Genomic DNA, 18,258 nt, shown 5'->3' on the forward strand with positions numbered 1-18,258 from the left:
CAAGATAATTAGCAAAACTTTGAAATAGTACATCATAGATAATAATATGTTGAATTATCATTAAAATATGTTTTAACGTCTCAAATAGACTTACCAGCGGGTTGGAACTTTTTTTATATAAGAATTCAAGTTAGTACATTGTTGAATAATTAATTTGTTTTAAAAATCCAATTCTGTACAAAATCTTTATATACGAACTTCAAAAGCACTTCTCCAACTGATGAAGTCTAGTGGTACACATTTTCGTGAAAAGCGAGAAAACAGTACAAATCGCTGAACAAACAACGCCACTGTTTTATTCATAGAACACCTTAAAGAACAGTGTTCATATTAAAAAAAGCTTTTACAAAAACAATCCGTTTCCTTTGGCAGTTGGCAAAATATCCTTCAAAATACTTTATCTATATAATTTTACAGATATGTTGATGGCTGTCGTTTTGAAAAGAAATAAAGGCACTGTTTCAGATGCCAGTAAGAATGAATAAAACTTGTTGACACGTTAAATAATACAAAAGCGAAAACATTAATAAAAACGAAAAAAATATCAGCCTGTTCTGGCGTTGTTTATTTCCTTTAATATAGATTTGGTTTGTGAATAGAGCTACGTGACAGAGAGCGCTGTGCGTGTATATTTGCACACAATCATTAAGGTTCAAACAGCTAAAGAGGGCTGGATATAAGGATGCTAAAATATGGTGTGTTTTGACATTAAATGCCAAAAAAGAAAGTCATACATAATACAAGTACCATAGCATTCAACTCAAGTATTCATATGTTCTATTATTCTATATCCAATAAATTCATCAAATGGGCATTCTTCATAAGTACCACGTGACCGTCCAATATATTCCGGTATTGGATCCAAAAAGTCTGTATTTTTTCCATATTGGACAGTTGAGTACAAGTGCACTAAGCAATTGTTTTATAACGATAAAAGCCGTTACCGAGAAAAAGTATCCGAATGTACAATATTCGATTCACACAGGCGATATTTAGATTGTATTTCTTAAATAAATAAATTGGATAAATGTTAGAAATTAAAAACAAATGCAACAGCAAGTGATATTGTTATTGTTTGAAATTGAAAAACAAATGCAACAGCAAAACAAAAACTCTATTTTATTAACCTCAATGACAGCTTTAATCCAATGCTTATAGAAACACAGTTCAATGATACTGTATGCCCTTCCATTTTCTGTTCTTCCATCCCTTTATCGAAATGTATTTAAATCCACACTTTCTTTGAAAGCGTTTGTATCCCATGCTAACCATTCTGACCCAAAACACGATTTACGAATGCGTAATCCTGTCGGAGCGAGTTGTTTTATTCCTATCGAAGTTAACAATTATGCATTTAATACAAACACACACTCCGAAATACGTTTTGGATTCGTTCGATGATTTAAAAAAATATTATGATTAATTTACTGTTAAACACAAACACGTCCATAGTGATTAGTGTTGTCCCTAAAATGCAGAAAGTCTTGCTTATACTAGTATGTTTCGTCAGAGAAATGACGTCACACGAGATACGTCATAAATTGCGTAATCAGGTGAATGAAAATAAAAATACGGAAAGCTGGTTTGGTAATATATTTTAAAGAAGAAACAAAAGAGCGTTAGAAAGGGATATAGAATAAAAAGATTATTAGACGTTTAAACTGTACAATAAGTGATATATTTGGACTCGCACACAGTTTGAAGTCATATTGGACTCGCCTAACGGCTCGTCCAATATGACTTAAACTGTGTGCTCGTCCAAATATATCCCCGTATTGTACAGTGAAACGTCTAATAACCTATAATTATTCCTTTTAGTATTTTCTGCCTTTTTTTCAGGACGCTAGGCATAAATGGGTTAAGATTAGATTTCGTTTTTATTTACAGAAAGTTTTTTCGTGATAAACATTGTCCTACGTATTTTATAACTTTTTATTGTCGCACTTAAAATATTAAACAATACAGTACACAACATGTAAATTGACAAATTGCTAAGTTCGGACAGAAAAACAAAAGCAATTGAAACAACAGCACGCATGTACCTATTTATGTATTAACTTTATTGATTGTAAGTATACAAGGTTAATTGTATCAGTACAAGTACATTTATAACATGCATGTATTTATTTCTCTGGTCGCTCAAACACATTAGTAGAGAGTCGACAGCTTCAACGACACAGCATCTTGTATGTATGAACATCAGCACGAAGCATCCATATTATTTATGGGCAGTGTTCACATTGGAACGCACATCAGGAGACCGAGTATAACACAATAAGTTGACGCTTCATAGCTGGTAATAAAATGTAGATAACTGTGTTCAAGCAATATCTATTAAGACGAAAATATATTCATAATCAAACAATTGTATAATCAATTGCAATTATATTAACAATTAATTTTAAATTCGTTTTAAAATAAACGAATATGAGCATGACATTTTAACAGACAAAAACAATAAGTGAATTCCACTAAAGTAACAAACAAATAAGATATGCTACACAGTCGTCACGTAGGACAATGTTTATCACGAAAAAACTTTCTGTAAATAAAAACGAAATCTAATCTTAACCCATTTATGCCTAGCGTCCTGAAAAAAGGACATTGCAAACAGCGTAGATCCAGATGAGACGCCGCATAATGCGGCGTCTCATCTGGGTCTGCGCTGTTTGCTTAAATGAATTTCTTTATGAAATATTCTAAATATAGAAATAAATATACTTGACATCCCTAATTTTGGAAATAAATTGATCCAATTTAGAAGGATGGGAGAGTCCACTGGGCATAAATGGGTTAATAAATGACATTTACATATCATTTATCATCATGAGATACTGTTTCTCCCGTTTCGCCGACAGCGTTCTTTTAAGAGATTATGACTGCTTATGGAATAATCGCTTACTTAATATGCATCTGTCATCAGTGAACTTTGCTCACTATATCGTGCGGCAGTGTTCTCTGGTTTATCGGACACACACAACAAATGTATACGACTATTTACACGTACGAACGCACGAGAAATGTCACGTTAATAACATAACGAGGACAAAACAAAAATGGCAACGTGTGCCCTTAACGTTAATTGAGCAAGGCACGGAAGGCGGTTCAATATAACCTCGATTGCAAACAATCATGGACAGTCACAAATTACCAAGACCAAATCATCTGATTCGCCTTAAACTGAGTTAGAGCAGGCGACATTCGATGCCGTATCGCATCCTCCGACACTGACGTCAAACCAGAGACCCGGTGGGCACGACTGTACGTAAGGCCTGAAGTCGAAACAGTTCACGTATTTACTACAATCGGTCGGGTGGGCAAATAGACCGTTTTGCTTGTGGCACTTAATGTCGGTGTAACATGAGACGTAGTCCTTGTAGTTACATGACTTTGCGATCGGGTCGAAGAGCATGTCGATGGGGCAGCGCTCCTGCACGGGACGCCGGAAGAGGCAGTGATAATAGTAGGCGCAGTTTTCGGGGTCCGGAAATAGATAGGACTGACGGTCGCAAGTCACTGGCTCGGCTTCCTTGCTCTGGTACAACTCTGAAAATATAAAAATATGTTTTTATGTACAAGAAGGACAATGTGGCCATTGATCGCTCAACTGAGTCATGTTAAGTTGGTGGCTTAAGCAAAGAAACTTATTTAAGTTTATGTTTTCATAAAGTTTATATTGCCCATGTGACCCCACAAGATGGCCAGTTAACCCCATATTATATTATACGTTTTAAGTACAAACTCCGAAGAAGATTCAGTTTACAGGTATGTTTTAAATGTAACCCCATAATTTGAGCATTTTGGCATGATTGGCATCATAAAAACTGTGCATAGAGGATCAACATTAAACGTCAAATCTTTTATATCTAAACTCTGGGCCTTTGGTTTCAGAGAATATTATAAACTTAAATTGCATATAAAATCGTCTATATTCTAACTATGAATTCTTGCCGTCGTCAGTTTTTTCACTATGGGGCATGATTTGAACTTATGTTTAAAGGTTTGATAACTTATACACATGTACATGCATTTACTATACAAGTTTAACTAACAAACTCGTGTCGAATTGAGTCTGATGGTTTCTTTCCTAGCAACGAATATAAATATATTTTAAGAGTATAGGGCTATTACAGTGCGGCACGTTCAGAAAGTAATTATCTCATCGGAAGAAAGATAAAAAAGATACAAACTGAGCAAATAGAATATAATAAAACTTCGAAAAGAAAAGGTCGTTAATCAAATGTGCAATAACACGTATAATGGAAAAAGGCGCCGACTCGTTCTATTAAAAGTTTTTTATGATAAATGAATTAAATGTGGAAACGAATTAAATTGTTTATATATTCTGCAGGACGTCAATCATGTTTTAACCTCCAACATCGTGTCGTCGTGTTATGCGAGGAATGTGTCAATCAAGTGAGAATCTTGTCAGACAACAGTAACTCCAGGCCATCAGACGACAATTGGTGTTGTAGCTCGTGCACTCGTCAGGAGAGCATTATTCAAGAATCATCTAATATAACCCAGTTGTAACTTATCTTTTTCGAAGTGAATTGTCCATGGGAAGCTGCATTAATCTGGAGTTATATATTACCGTGGCACCTCTGTATGAATCCATTTATGCCTAATGGACTCTCCCATCCTTCTAAATTGGATCAATTTATTTTCAGCATTAGGGGTGTCTAGTATATTTATTTCTATATTGAGATTATTTCTTACAGAAATTTCTTTATGCAAACAGCGTTGACCCTGATGATACGCCGCATCATGCGGCTTCTCATCTGGGTATACGCTGTTTGCCAAGGCCTTTTTTCTAGACGCTCTATGCATTAATGGGTTAACACCATATGTTGTTTGAATGTCTCGTATAACCCAATATATTTTAAAAATATAAGTAATGTAGAAATACGTCATCCGACTGTCTTCATGTACAATATGAATTATTTTAATACAATATTATCAGGAATCTAATAAATAGGTTAGCGTTCAAATTGTATCTATCAATAAAGCAACGAAAGGTGTCTCGAATATTGCAGGCAAACATGATTGTGCCATTACCTATGACAGGTTACTTATCACTTACTGACACTACTGTCAAAGTCATATCATTTTGCGAAAGCGAACGGAAACATGGTGATATAAATTATTGCATACTTATTGCTATAATTTGATACTAAAATTTCCAGAGCGCACAACACGTTCGCAATGTAGAGGAGACGACGGACACTTTAATCCTTGGAGTAATTAGTGTACAATAAAACACGTTCGTTAAATGAGCATCCGACCAACTATTGAACTGAGTCGTCAATAGTAAATAATTACGTCACTAGAAAACCTAAGTCGAATGGCTGACATTGACTTTAGGAGCATACTTATAAGTTAATGGCTTCAAATAAATCAAGGCACTGTTTCAGATGTGTTTATTTTTGTTTCATAAAAGCCCATAAACACTCAAAATCAACGAATATTTCGTACAATATTTCGAAAAATTAAAATAACACATACAAAATCAATGTTCCTTATAGCCATAGTCAACGCTAGATGTGGTATCGTAACATAGATTTAACGCGATACAAAATGCTTGTTATTTTTATATCACAATATATTCCATGTGAATTTCCGGCTACGATATCCGAATATTCACGAGCGAACGTGATACTGGCTTCGGGCAGCTTCGGAAGCACGACGTTGTACTCATGAATACGTCGTTCTTCCGACGCTGTCCGAAGTTAATCATGCGTTCGCTCGTAAATGTTCGGATATCGTGGCGGTAAATTAACATGGAATATATTGGCGCATAAAAAATAAATACGAGCATTTTGTATCTCTATGTTACCATACCACATCTAGAGTTGACAATTTGGCTATTGCTTTAAAAGGAACACATATTTATTTGGCGTTAATTTTATTTTACGAAATATTTTGGGAAATAGTCGTTGATTTTGAGTATTCATGTTTCTTGAAAAGTGTTCATATCAATTTACTTACGTGGGAAGCAGTTCCCTTCCGTTGCGTTGACGTAAGGATCCATTTCAGAGCAAATGCTGCTTCCGAGAAACGCCAAGACGCTAGGAAGCCCATCTATGAAACGCCCCATCGAGAATGATTTGCAATAGTCAGATCCAATCGATGAAAACTCGGGGCCCGGGTTCCCTTTTCCAACACCGTACAGAACTATACCCTCGGCCTTTGCAGCCTCCGTGGCATTAATTACGACCTCACGTAATTCCGGTTCAACGCCATCGTACGTGAAAACGACGCCAATCTGCTTTACACCTTCACGATGCGGCTGTCCAGTGTTTCCGGAAGTATTTGAGAACATTTGTCGCATAAGATTGATAGCGGAAGCGACGTCGTTTCCGCCTCTCATCTGCTCTGCGTATGTCGCGCGCTGACACATCAACGTAATTCGCGTGTTCGTCTGCTTGTGAGTTTTCATCGGCTGCGGCCAGCTGATGGCTACTGGTTCCCGGCCATACAGAATGAGACCCACGTTAGCATTATCAGCGTCGATTTGAAAAAAGCTGATAAGGTTGATGAGAAACCTTTCAAAGGGAAAGAACTCGTGCCCAGGAACACTGTCTGAGCCAGGGATCAGGATAATGAGGTCGGCTTTTCCGGCGCATTGTGCTGAACGATAGGAATACCAATTGATTATGTTATTAAAAAGTCATTGAACTTGTAGTGTCAAAATTCAAAACGTGAAATTGAATATAGATGTAAATATAAAATCTCACCGTTCACAAATGACACGCAAGCAACGAAGGCAACACACAGCTCCAGAGATATCTTCATGTTCGTTAGGTCTGAATCTATGTAAAGAACAACAAGAACATAACAAACAAAATAATATACGACTTTATATTGACTTGTGAAGGTGTTCTTAAATACAATAACTGAAAATCGAATATGTAGTTTAAAAGTGGCATCAGTTAACTGACACACGTCCACAATACGAGTCGCGTTCTTAGAAAACTGGGCACAATGCATGTGCGTAAAGTGTCGTTCCAGATTAGCCTATGCAGTCCGCACATGCTAATCAGGGACGACACTTTCCGCCTTAATTGGATTTTTGCTAAGAAGAGACTTCATTTCAACGAAAAATGTCATAAAAGCGGAAAGTGTCGTCCCTGATAAGCCTGTGCGGACTGCACAGGCTAATCTGGGACGACACTTTACGCACAAGCATAATGCCCAGTTTTCTCCTCAGAACGCGACTCACATAATGGCAGTTTTTGCTCGAGAAAAATAAAACGAAAATGGAAAGAGAAGTTGTAAACATATATTTAAAAAAAATATTAAGAAAAACAATTTAATCTGTAAAAAATCGTTAGTGTTGCTGTGCAACGTTATTGCTGTTTAGGTTTAAAACAATTACTTTCAATGTTTCAAATTTACACATTATAACGGAATGATAAAGCATCAGTAAAAAAACAACATAACAATTTTACAAACCATCAAGAGTTTAAACGATTCACGTATACTGCGAAAATCCAAATTGTTGCCAATTATATAGAGCTAACAGCTAGGCAATACTCCTCGGACACTGTTCGTGTTTGAAATGATTTACCTGACCGAAATGTCCAGGTTTTTTATGCGACAATGTAACGCAATTTACGACTGTTTTATGGCCAAAAAGCTTCTATTCAGATCGCGGCATAAAACCGGCTTTTATATCGACGTGCCGCGGAACGTTGAGGTTCATTCGTGTGACGCAACGTCAACGCTTATAGAATTGTCAAACGTGACACTATGTGCGAAATTACCCAATTTGCATAATAATACGATAGTACAAAGGTAGTTTTCTTTTTTTACGAAAAGACAATAATTGCAACAGAGATCAGCCAATTAGCTGTGAACTCACGTTTAGACATTAAATACATATTGATGTGATGGTTTATTACATGCCTTTACCTGGAATATAGCATTTTATTGATGAAATAAAATATGAGTTCAGCGAAAAATAGATTTTACATGAATGTATAAAGTAAGACGAGTGGTACCATTGTGGTTACGTAGGACACGCCATTTTAACTGGCTAAAATAAATGGAACGACCTTTGTGTAAAACAGGACCGAATACTGTGATAATTTAAGCACCTATTTTCCAGATTTTAATTTCACATCAAAATAAGTTATGTTCTCTAAAAAAATAATCGGATAACATTATATACACCTACATTGCCGGCTATTGACATTGAAGTCACGATTATACGTGACATCATTTTAACTTGAAAACGTCACTCAGTTAACGTCATGTTACGTGATAGCGCTACTTTCTCTGTTCACTAACCCGAGTTCCGTCTCTTTTTGTGTACTGTTATCATGCAATACCGTATTTTGACAAAGCTCTGATTTATAGTTTTTTTAGGCGTCACATCTTTAAATTGTCAGTTTTTCTATTTTCAATACTTATCATTTCTTTAAATTTTGGACAGGAGAGTGAACTTAGATTATGTGAAGTTATGTTACATATGTTGTGTGTTTGAAAACTCGTTTATATGAGGGATCTCTAAAGCTTTGAAGTATTCGGTATATTTTTACACGACGCGTGCAGCAATTTAAATTAAACAATTCTAAGAGCTTCTCCGAATCTGCAAATTACAGCTCGAATTGCTTTTGCATATTGTAATGAAAAATGCTGTGTGCGGACATGTACGAAATGAAATAAATATATCAAACAGTTTAATGTTCACGGATGGGAAGTTGAAATCATTATCAATCGACAGATACACTGCGCGCATACCGGAGGAAGAAAATTGTAATACAATATATTTGTTCAGCGTGGATTTCTGTCGTTATTCAAAGTTGCTAGGAAACAGCTGTTCTCGAATGAGTCAACTAGGCAACTTTCGTTTTGCAACTTTCAAGTTTATAAACAACATTCTTAAATGAATGCCATTCATAGGAAATTAAATAATGTACATCGCACTCAACATACGTTTACATCACTTTATGTACACGTATCAATGTCTTGACAATTACAATAATTTCGAAGTACGTAGGTACTTAAGCAAACGTGTCACATGTGTCATATTATAACAAGTCACTTATTAGACATTTATTTTCGTCATGACACTATTGCTAAATGTTATTTCTTTGCACAAAACCGCTTGCGTTTAAGCTAACGTGTAAATATATTTTGATAACATTAATTTTCAAGTGAGTGCAGTGCTCTTATGCTGTACAAATATATTGATATTTGTGTTATACAAAGTTGTTTATTGGTTTTTACGAAAAATAACCTTACAGTTTGGCTTTTTTTTAAATAAACCACTGTTCAAACAATGTTGCTCTAATTATTACGTCAAGAGAAGATTCATAAATTTAATCTTCATGTATGAGTATCTATATTTAATTTTCCAAAAACGAGCATATAAAGAGGACATATAAATATACATATTTTATTTATAAGAGTTCAATCTAAGAGCATCCATTCGTGGACTTAAACGATAAGAAGTATTTAGAACGATTATGCGAACGATGAACACAATCAGAGGGGGTAATCACGTGATAGTCAATATGGCGACGTTCATGCTCAGGCGGGTATTTTTCGACGTTTTGTACCCTTTATTATTTGTATTTATTGTTTAAATGCAGCTCACTTTCCAGCCATATCTGCAAGAAAGTAACTAGTTGATATTCGCTCTTTATCTCGATTTAATCGCTGCGAAATTTCTTAGCGGGATGACCTAATTAAAGCTCCACTAAGAAAATTTGCGTGGAATAAAGTCGAGATAAAAGGCGAATATTAATACGAAATAAACGCTGATCACATGCTTACTGACATGGCTGTTAAGTGAGCGTTAATTAAAAACTAAACAAAAGTAATAAAGGGTATAAACCGGCGAAAAACAAGTGTCTCGGCATGGACGTCGCCATCTTGACTATCACGTGATAGCTCCCTCTTACAATATATAGAAATATTTTTTTGCCGATAGCCAATAGTTTTCATATGTATGACAAATGAGATAAGATTTTTGATCTCTAATTCTGCCTTTGAATCTGCCTATTAAAATTTGGTTGTGAGAGGTCCAGCTCGTAGTTATGCATAACTGCGTCTAAATGTGTGGCTTTGATTTGTCTTTATATTGTAAATTTTAATGATTTTGTTTTAAATATACTCCACATGTTTTAAATAAAAAGCTCTTTGCTTTTTCTTCGTCCTGAGTCATGGATAAATGTATGTGTTGAGCAAACATATTGATTATACTAGAAATATTGGAGCCCATGTCTATTTAAAACATCTTTCATTTCATTTACCCAATGAAAGTTGCAACTTACTATTTTTATTAAGTATTGTATACGTCGGACAAATAGTGTTATGTTATGTGGGTTTCGATAGCACTAAACGAGTGAAGACATTTTGGAGATATTTTCTTTTACAGAGAGATACCCTAACTCATTTATGCATAGTGGACTCTCCCAGTATTCTTAATTGGATCAACTTATTTCCAAAATTAGGGATGTCTAGTATATTTATTTCTATATTGAGAATATTTCTTGCAGAAATTCCTTTAAGCAAATAGCGCCGACCCTGATGAGACGCCGCATTGTGCGGCGTCTCATCTGGGTATACGCTGTTTGCCAAGGACTTTTTCTAGGCATAAATTGGTTAAAAGCTTTTATGTGACAGTGTTCAGTACTATGCACTGCATTGAAACAACGGATATAGCTTACGCAAAGAAAACATGTTGTATGTTGATGTTGAACAATTTGATTAAAACAACAACACATAAATTTACCGATGTCGCCAGTTAAACATATACAATGATGATAAGGTACTTGTCAAGGTTTCATTTCCTTTGACAGCATTTTTATACGCCAAATGAATTAGGGAAAATGCTGATTAACAACCAAGACACCTTCTTAAGTTAATAACTAGACAACGTCAAGGTTTGTATCCGAAAAATGTCTGTTTTCATTAATTGCGGCACCGCTTTCTAAAGGCGCCGCACTGACATTCTGTTTTTCATAAAAATATCGTCGAAGTGTTTACCGTTTGTCTTCATTAATTAAAATTTCAGTGTAATATACTCCCAATCAGCTCTTGAGTTTTCTCTAAAACGATTTAATGCTTATGTACATTTCCACATGAATAAAATTTGCTTCTATGGAAGTTGCAGTTCTTTCGGTCGCATTTTGTTTGAATCGAGGCTAATTTTCAATTAATTTTCCGAGGCGTTCGTTTAAATTGCGTAGACTTAAAGGGGCTTTTTCACAGATGTTGGCATGTTTTGAAGTTTGTCATTAAATACTTTATATTGATAAATGTAAAAATTGGATCTAAAAAGCTCCAGTTAAAAATCAAGAATAAAATTTATTTAAAAAAAAAAAAAGCTTACCCTCAGCAGGGCTCGAACCACTGACCCCTGGAGTAAAAAGTCTACCCCTTAGACCACTCGACCATCCTTCCTGATGCAAGGTCAGATGTAGTTTATACTTTATATAAGCAATCATCGTAGTTTCACAATATATAACGACAACATCAGAAATCTCCACATTATTAATTCGTTTCGCGTTGCAACGTTTTATAATTTTCAGGCTTTTAAATCGTAAACAGATGCATAAACTGGCTATTTAAGAGCATGATAAATATTCAGCATTACTGTTTCCTCAGAAATATATCTATAACGACAATTTGCGAATCTAAAACAACTGTTTTCAATTTTGTCAATTTACCCAAACGTGAAAAGACCCCTTTAATAATGTATCATGGTTATATCAACGACATTCTTTTTAAGACCTTTGCGACAGCTGCTGTTTCCTTTACATTTTGATTTCTTGAGGCCAACTCGTATGCATGGACAACTACTATTTCGTGACTTACAATATCATTTATATAGTCGGACATAAAATTTATGAAAGTTAAGCATACGCGTTACTTTGCTAAAACGATGATCGTTTTTATTGGCGAATGAAACACAAGAACTTAATTTACCCCCATTTATCGGCACCACAGAAGTGGGAATATGTTTTATATCATGTCCGTAAGTGTTTAGATTAGTCTTTATAAGGAACAACAGCATATTATTCTCGGTCAGCTGTAAAGCAACACTTTTTGGTAAATCGAACAAAACTCAAAGAAACAAATATCCGATACCAATATGCATTTTACTTTAGTTACAAAAATCAACACATACAGCAAAAGCAATCAAACAACATTCTTAACACATATGTATCGAAGGTGCTCAGAAAACTGGGCATAATGCATGTGTGTAAAGTTTATGTGGCGTCTCATCTGGGTCTACGCTGTTTGCTTAAAGGAATTTCTGTAAGAAATATTCTAAATATAGAAATAAGTATACTAGAAATCCCTATTTTTGGAAATAAATTGATCAAATTTAGAAGGATGGGAGAGTCCACTAGGCATAACTTGTTTAATATTCGTGCCCGTCCGTAAACTGTTATTCTATAACGAGCGCGCATTGAACCACCGTCGACCCCCCCCCCCTTCTAGTGTAGTTTAAAGACTGACATCTTTTAAATGGAACGTGGATCTGTCATCATGTAATTAATAATTGACGCTAATGATATTCCGCGGTAAGTGAATAACAACGTCAAATTAGCAATACTGAGAAAATAATAACGCGCATAAAATAAATTCACGCTACACCAGACCAAAATCTAACGTATACAAGTCATTTTTGGTGAACACGATTGCCTGAAACAATTATTTTGCTGTCGAGATATTTACATTTTGCCAAAATGGTGGTCAGTTTTATGTGTATGATTTTGGCTTTACTTTTCTTTTCAAGAATTCGCGGTAAGTAAACGATTTATATTATCTATACGTTCACATTTAAAATTACGATATTTATTTATAAATTGGAGCAAAAAGCAGCGATTCATGAAATGTTGTATAAATGGTTTATGGTTTCGCATAAATGTATCTCATACAAATATAGCTTTGAGAACATACTTATTGTGTTCACTTTACGTTTTTATGATATTGTCTGTCAAAGGGGTGTCATACTTTATCCATAAATCCACTGAAGGAACAAGGTGATATGTTGAATCAGTCTGTGCGAGTTAAAGTACTTAAATTGTTATGGACAATATCCGCATGTGAAGCAACCAAGTTTTCAAAGAAACTCCGTTTTAAATTAAAATTGGAATGTCAATAAAATCGATCGCACGCAATCTCTGCATACATACCTGTCATAAAATTGAATCCTTCTCATGAATACCGCGTGAATATAAGCTAAATAAGTCTAGTAGCCTCAAGGATGTGAACAGATACAAGACACCTCAAGTAAAATGCATTCAAAGTAAACCGTAAAACGTAAACAGCCGTTGTTTTTGTTGGCCATTTATGTAAATGTTTTGGCAGTTTAATCGTGATAGACCGAATACATAAAAAGAGTTTATGTCTTAATCCAAGTTGCTTTTGTGTTCCATTATTATACATGTAGTTAGGAAGATATACCAACTTTGTCTGTTAACCCATTTATGCCTAGCGTCTAGTAAAAAGGCCTTGGCAAACAGCGCAGACCCAGATGAGACGCCGCATGATTCGGCGTCTCATCAGGGTCTGCGCTGTTTGCGTAAAGGAATTTCTGTAAGAAATATTCTAAATATACAAATAAATATACTAGACATCCCATATTTTTGAAATAAATTGATCCAATTTAGAAGGATGGGTGGGACCACTAGGCATAAATGGATTTACATGATCTTTAACTGTATGGATTTTTTTGTAGAAGATCTGTTCTGAACGAATTTCCTGTGCATGCAGAAAGTATTTTCCTGCCCATGCATTACCCCATGCAAGGTGTTTATACGAGTCGTGTTCTGAGAAAACTGTGCATTATGCATGTGCGTAAAGTGTCGTCCCGCACAGGCTAATCAGGGACGACATTTTCCGCTTTTATGATATTTGTCGTTTAAATGAAGTCTCTTCCTAGCAAAAATCCAATTTAGGCGGAAAATGTCGTCCCTGATTAGCATGTGCGAATTGCACAGGCTAATCTGGGACGACACTTTACGCACATGCATTATGACCAGTTTTCATATTCACGATTCATATGCGTAGCTTTGCTTGCTATACAACTTTAGGGCTCCTAAAATCAATGACAAACTCGTTTGTCAAACAATTTTTGAAATTGAGTTTCACGAACATGAAATAAATCTTTCATTCAAATGACACATGCACCTGTCTGCTGTGAATGCTCGGTGGGATTGAGAACTCTGCGTCGGCATTTTGACCAATAATAAAGTATCATTTATCGGTCTAAAGCTTTTAAAGGGACCTTTTCACAGATTTTGGCATGTATTTAAGTTTGTCATTAAATGCTTAATAAATGTAAACCTTCGATTTAAAAAGCTCCAGCTAAAAACAAGAATAAAATTAAAGAAATAAAAAAGTAACCCTCAACTGGGCTCGAATCAGTTTTGTAAATTCATTTAATGGCAATTTCAAAAGGAAGAAATTCTACAAACAAATCCCTTAAAAATAAACTAATGTCTTATGTAAGCGCACTAAAGAGAAACCAACCCCTTCAAATTTGAATTAAAGGCACTTTTCCCACAGGTATAATCTGTTTTGAGAAAGATCACAAAGTTCCCGTACAATGACACACAGATTTATTCATAAAAGTTGCCGTTGAAAGCGTCATGCGTAATAGCGTTTCGCGTCAAGAAGGTAAGGTAGAAAAGCCAAACTTGGTTACATCATACATGCAGCACATAGACTCTATACAAGGCATCACTTTTGATTCTAATAGACAAAGCTGATGTATTATATGATTGAATAAGTGAAAAAATCATCAATGGCAATATTTGTGCATCAAAGCAAGTTTTGAACAGGATTCGAACAAACTTTTTATTGGGCACATTTTAGGTAAAATCCATGCAGCATTTCTGATGTTATTTGACCCAACAAAAAGGCTTGCTTGCATGTAAAAACAACACCATTGACTTCCTGACTCAAAAAAAGTCATCGTCAGACATGACCTTTAAGTTTTCTGTCACACCTGGACCTTTGATTCCTCGGCTCGAGTTCTGTCTCGGACAGGCTCCGGAAAGTGTCAGACTGGCCCGGGAACTCAATTCCGTGTAATCTGAGAAAACTAAAAGTTTGTTTGTGCACATTTATCCATTACGGTGCCAACTAATGTAAAAGAGATATTATAAGAGTAAGCTTTCAATAGTCTTAGTTGCTTTATGTGCTGCAAATGGATAAGTAACCACGCCGGCATCACATTGTCGGGCACACTGGCAAAGTTATCGCCACAAAATGTGGTTACAGAGCTGCAGTACATGTAAAACTCACAATTTTCCTAATTTTGGTGACATAAGTGTGCCAGGATATCAAAGAAATCATTTTACAACAGATTTAATTGAAAATAAAGGCGTACTAACCTGCAAAGACACCGATCCTCTCGACACGACTGGGCAAGTGTTGAGAGCCTTCTCCGAATCAGTCATGCTGTGCAGTTTTGAACAGCCTGTCACTTCAGCCGGACTTGTAAACCAATTGGACGACAGTTCAGGCAGAGCTATAGACCCATTTCGACACCGCCTACAAATGCACACTTAAATACAGATTCCCTGGTGTTTTTCATGCGGGGTCTATCACAACATTCTTCCAGGAAAGAAAGCATAATATTATTATCATTTTTGTGTTTTCAGCTGAATACTTGATTTAACTTGAACTCAGCAAGATACCCAAACATGAAAAATAAGGCAAAGTAGTGTTATTCTGAGTAGATCTGCCTGACGGGGTTGAAGGCGAAGGCAGATAGCAGTGTCGGTCCAAAATTGGCGGTCATTTTTAACAGTAAAAGGCTCAACAAGTAAACAATAATAATAAATACAGATGAAATAAAGATGATCCCAAGTGCAACAGCCCAATTGCAAAAACAGCCCTAATTTGGGTCAAATGACATCTGGCAGTTATGTTTTGCAATACCAAGGTGCCTATACCACGTGACTTTTTAAGATCTGTGTGGGGACTAAAATGTCAACAAAAGCGCGACGAAGGTAAGATTTTTATGGATATTTTGTTAAATATGTCACCATTTTCAATGGGATAAAGTGGAGAGTCCGCTAATTCACGAGAGCTTTCTATGGGTATCATGATTTTATAAAACAAATTAGTATTTTTTCAGTAAAGTGCAACCGCGCGTTTGAACGGTTAGGAAAAGGTAGGATCAGTGTGGGGACATTATTTTATTTTGACACAGAAACATCACTTCTGGTGAAATAAAGCAATAAACTCAATGGGCGGAGCTTACACAATATCATTTTGCATTCATTTTCAGGTTTCTGCAATATATTTACGAAACAAAATTCAAGGTAAATATTCTTACAGTAATATGATCTGTGTGGTATACGTTTTTAGAAGGATCTGTGTGGTAAACTGTTTATAAGTTTTTTAGTTCTATTCAGTTGCTAAAAAAATGCTTGTCAACAATGTATTTAAAACTGGATTTTTAAATGCGATAGCAAGTAAAACACATAATGGCTATACACTACGCTTGCACCGCTTGTTGAACTAATACATAATTATGATATTACCTTAAATGCATACCTTAAATAGGTGTACACTTTATGTTATTGTTTTAAATTCCATTTTTATTTTGGCAAAAAACACTACTGTCACGTGAAGTAATGTATTCTATATATTTTTTTATATATTATATTTGCTTTAAGATATTGCCCAATGCTACGAATGCGGAAAAATGTTGAAAACCAGAGCTGGATTATTGCGCCACATTAGGAGATACGCTAACTCTGGAAACTATTACTGCTGTGGGAAAGCATTTCAGGTTAGATGAAATACCTTAAAAATAGTTACATTTTTATACAGTTATACTAACAAACAGATGAACGGATTTTTGTGAAACAATACAAATATACAATATATCTCATCTCTCAGGTTATTATACATTTTGAAATATCTCAATAATCGTCAAATCGTTGGTAATTAAAAAAAAATAACGAACGCGTGTCTTCTGATACTAACATTTTTGAAATCGCGTGTTTACGCATTGAAATGTCACGTGCTTAAAATAGCTTTTTTTCTTCTTACGATGCCTTCCATCTTAGAAGGCTACAAAGAACGAAGGACCCCATGATGTGTGTACAGTGCGGCAGGAGCTTTTCGGACAAGTACCTACCCGTGGCTCGAGAGAAAAGTGCAAAACAGAGGGTTTGTCGAACTGTTACCAGTGTGGGTTGGCAGTTAGGAGTGAGATTGACCTCAAAAAGCACCACAAGCCCCACATGCCTGACAAGTATTACATATATGAGGAGTGTTTCAAACGTACAGTCGCAAAACAAACCTCGCTCGACACGTGAGCACTTCACATAAATCCGTGAATACTGATTAATAATCATAATAGTTTACAGTTTGTCTGTGTAACTTGAGTATCGTTTTACGTTATTTTATTCGTTGTTTTATTTTAACTTTCCTTTTCAATTTTTTTTAAGTTATCCGAATTTGATTAGTTTTTGTGTTTCGTTAAGTTCGTTTTTGTGTTTCTTTTGAAATTATTGTCAAATAATTGTGCAATAAGTTAGATTTACGTTATTCATTAATGTATCGCATCTGTGATTTGTATTATCTAATCTGTGATTCTATATTAACTATAACTTGATTAAAGTTTTGCGATGTTTTTTCGTTGGTTTCAATTTTAAATACCGCTGTCTGAAGCTAGTTTGATAATCATAAGCAGCCAGGGTTTCTAAAAAGTAGTGATTTTTACGATTTCTTTACATTATTAACTGCCTGCTTATACTTATTCTTGGCCGTGGTAATTGACAATAAACAATGTAGGCAATGAGTTTGTGTATACAATTCAATACTCCTTAATTTATTCGAAATACGTCTTGACATTCTTCACAGCTGCATCCCACCACAACACAAGAGGAGAATCGTACATATATAATCATTTAATATAATAGTTATTCATTTACTTTTTATATTCTCTTCAAAATAATTAACACTAAATATAAGCATACACTTGTTACGCTGAATACAATGTCATAATTTATAACATGACATTATACAAACACATGGCGCATGATTGTAAATATCTATATTATGTAATAAACTAATGCAACAATATGAATTCCATTAATGAAAATAACACACACAAACACACACATATATAATATATATATGTTTCTACTATGACCATTATTTTGTTTTTAGTAAATCGTGTCGGTTATTTTCAACTTAAAATAACAACAAAATAGAAAATAATGTCGAAAATGTATGATTTGTTTGGTCGTTTAAAGTTTCTTCACAATG

The 18,258-nt window shown here is 35.1% G+C and overlaps 1 protein-coding gene across 1 annotated transcript; it reads right to left on the bottom strand.

The window, feature by feature from the left end:
* Positions 1-1,100: 1,100 nt before the first annotated feature.
* Positions 1,101-6,795, bottom strand: LOC127832492 (collagen alpha-1(XIV) chain-like). Its single transcript, XM_052358024.1, has 3 exons — positions 6,738-6,795; positions 5,989-6,630; positions 1,101-3,546 (listed from the first exon to the last, which is right to left on the bottom strand). The coding sequence occupies exons 1-3, from the start codon at positions 6,793-6,795 to the stop codon at positions 3,176-3,178; spliced, it is 1,071 nt and encodes a 356-aa protein (XP_052213984.1). The 3' UTR covers positions 1,101-3,175.
* Positions 6,796-18,258: the final 11,463 nt, after the last annotated feature.

This window comes from Dreissena polymorpha, chromosome 1 (genome assembly GCF_020536995.1).
Source record: "Dreissena polymorpha isolate Duluth1 chromosome 1, UMN_Dpol_1.0, whole genome shotgun sequence".
NCBI classification, from domain to species: domain Eukaryota; kingdom Metazoa; phylum Mollusca; class Bivalvia; order Myida; family Dreissenidae; genus Dreissena; species Dreissena polymorpha.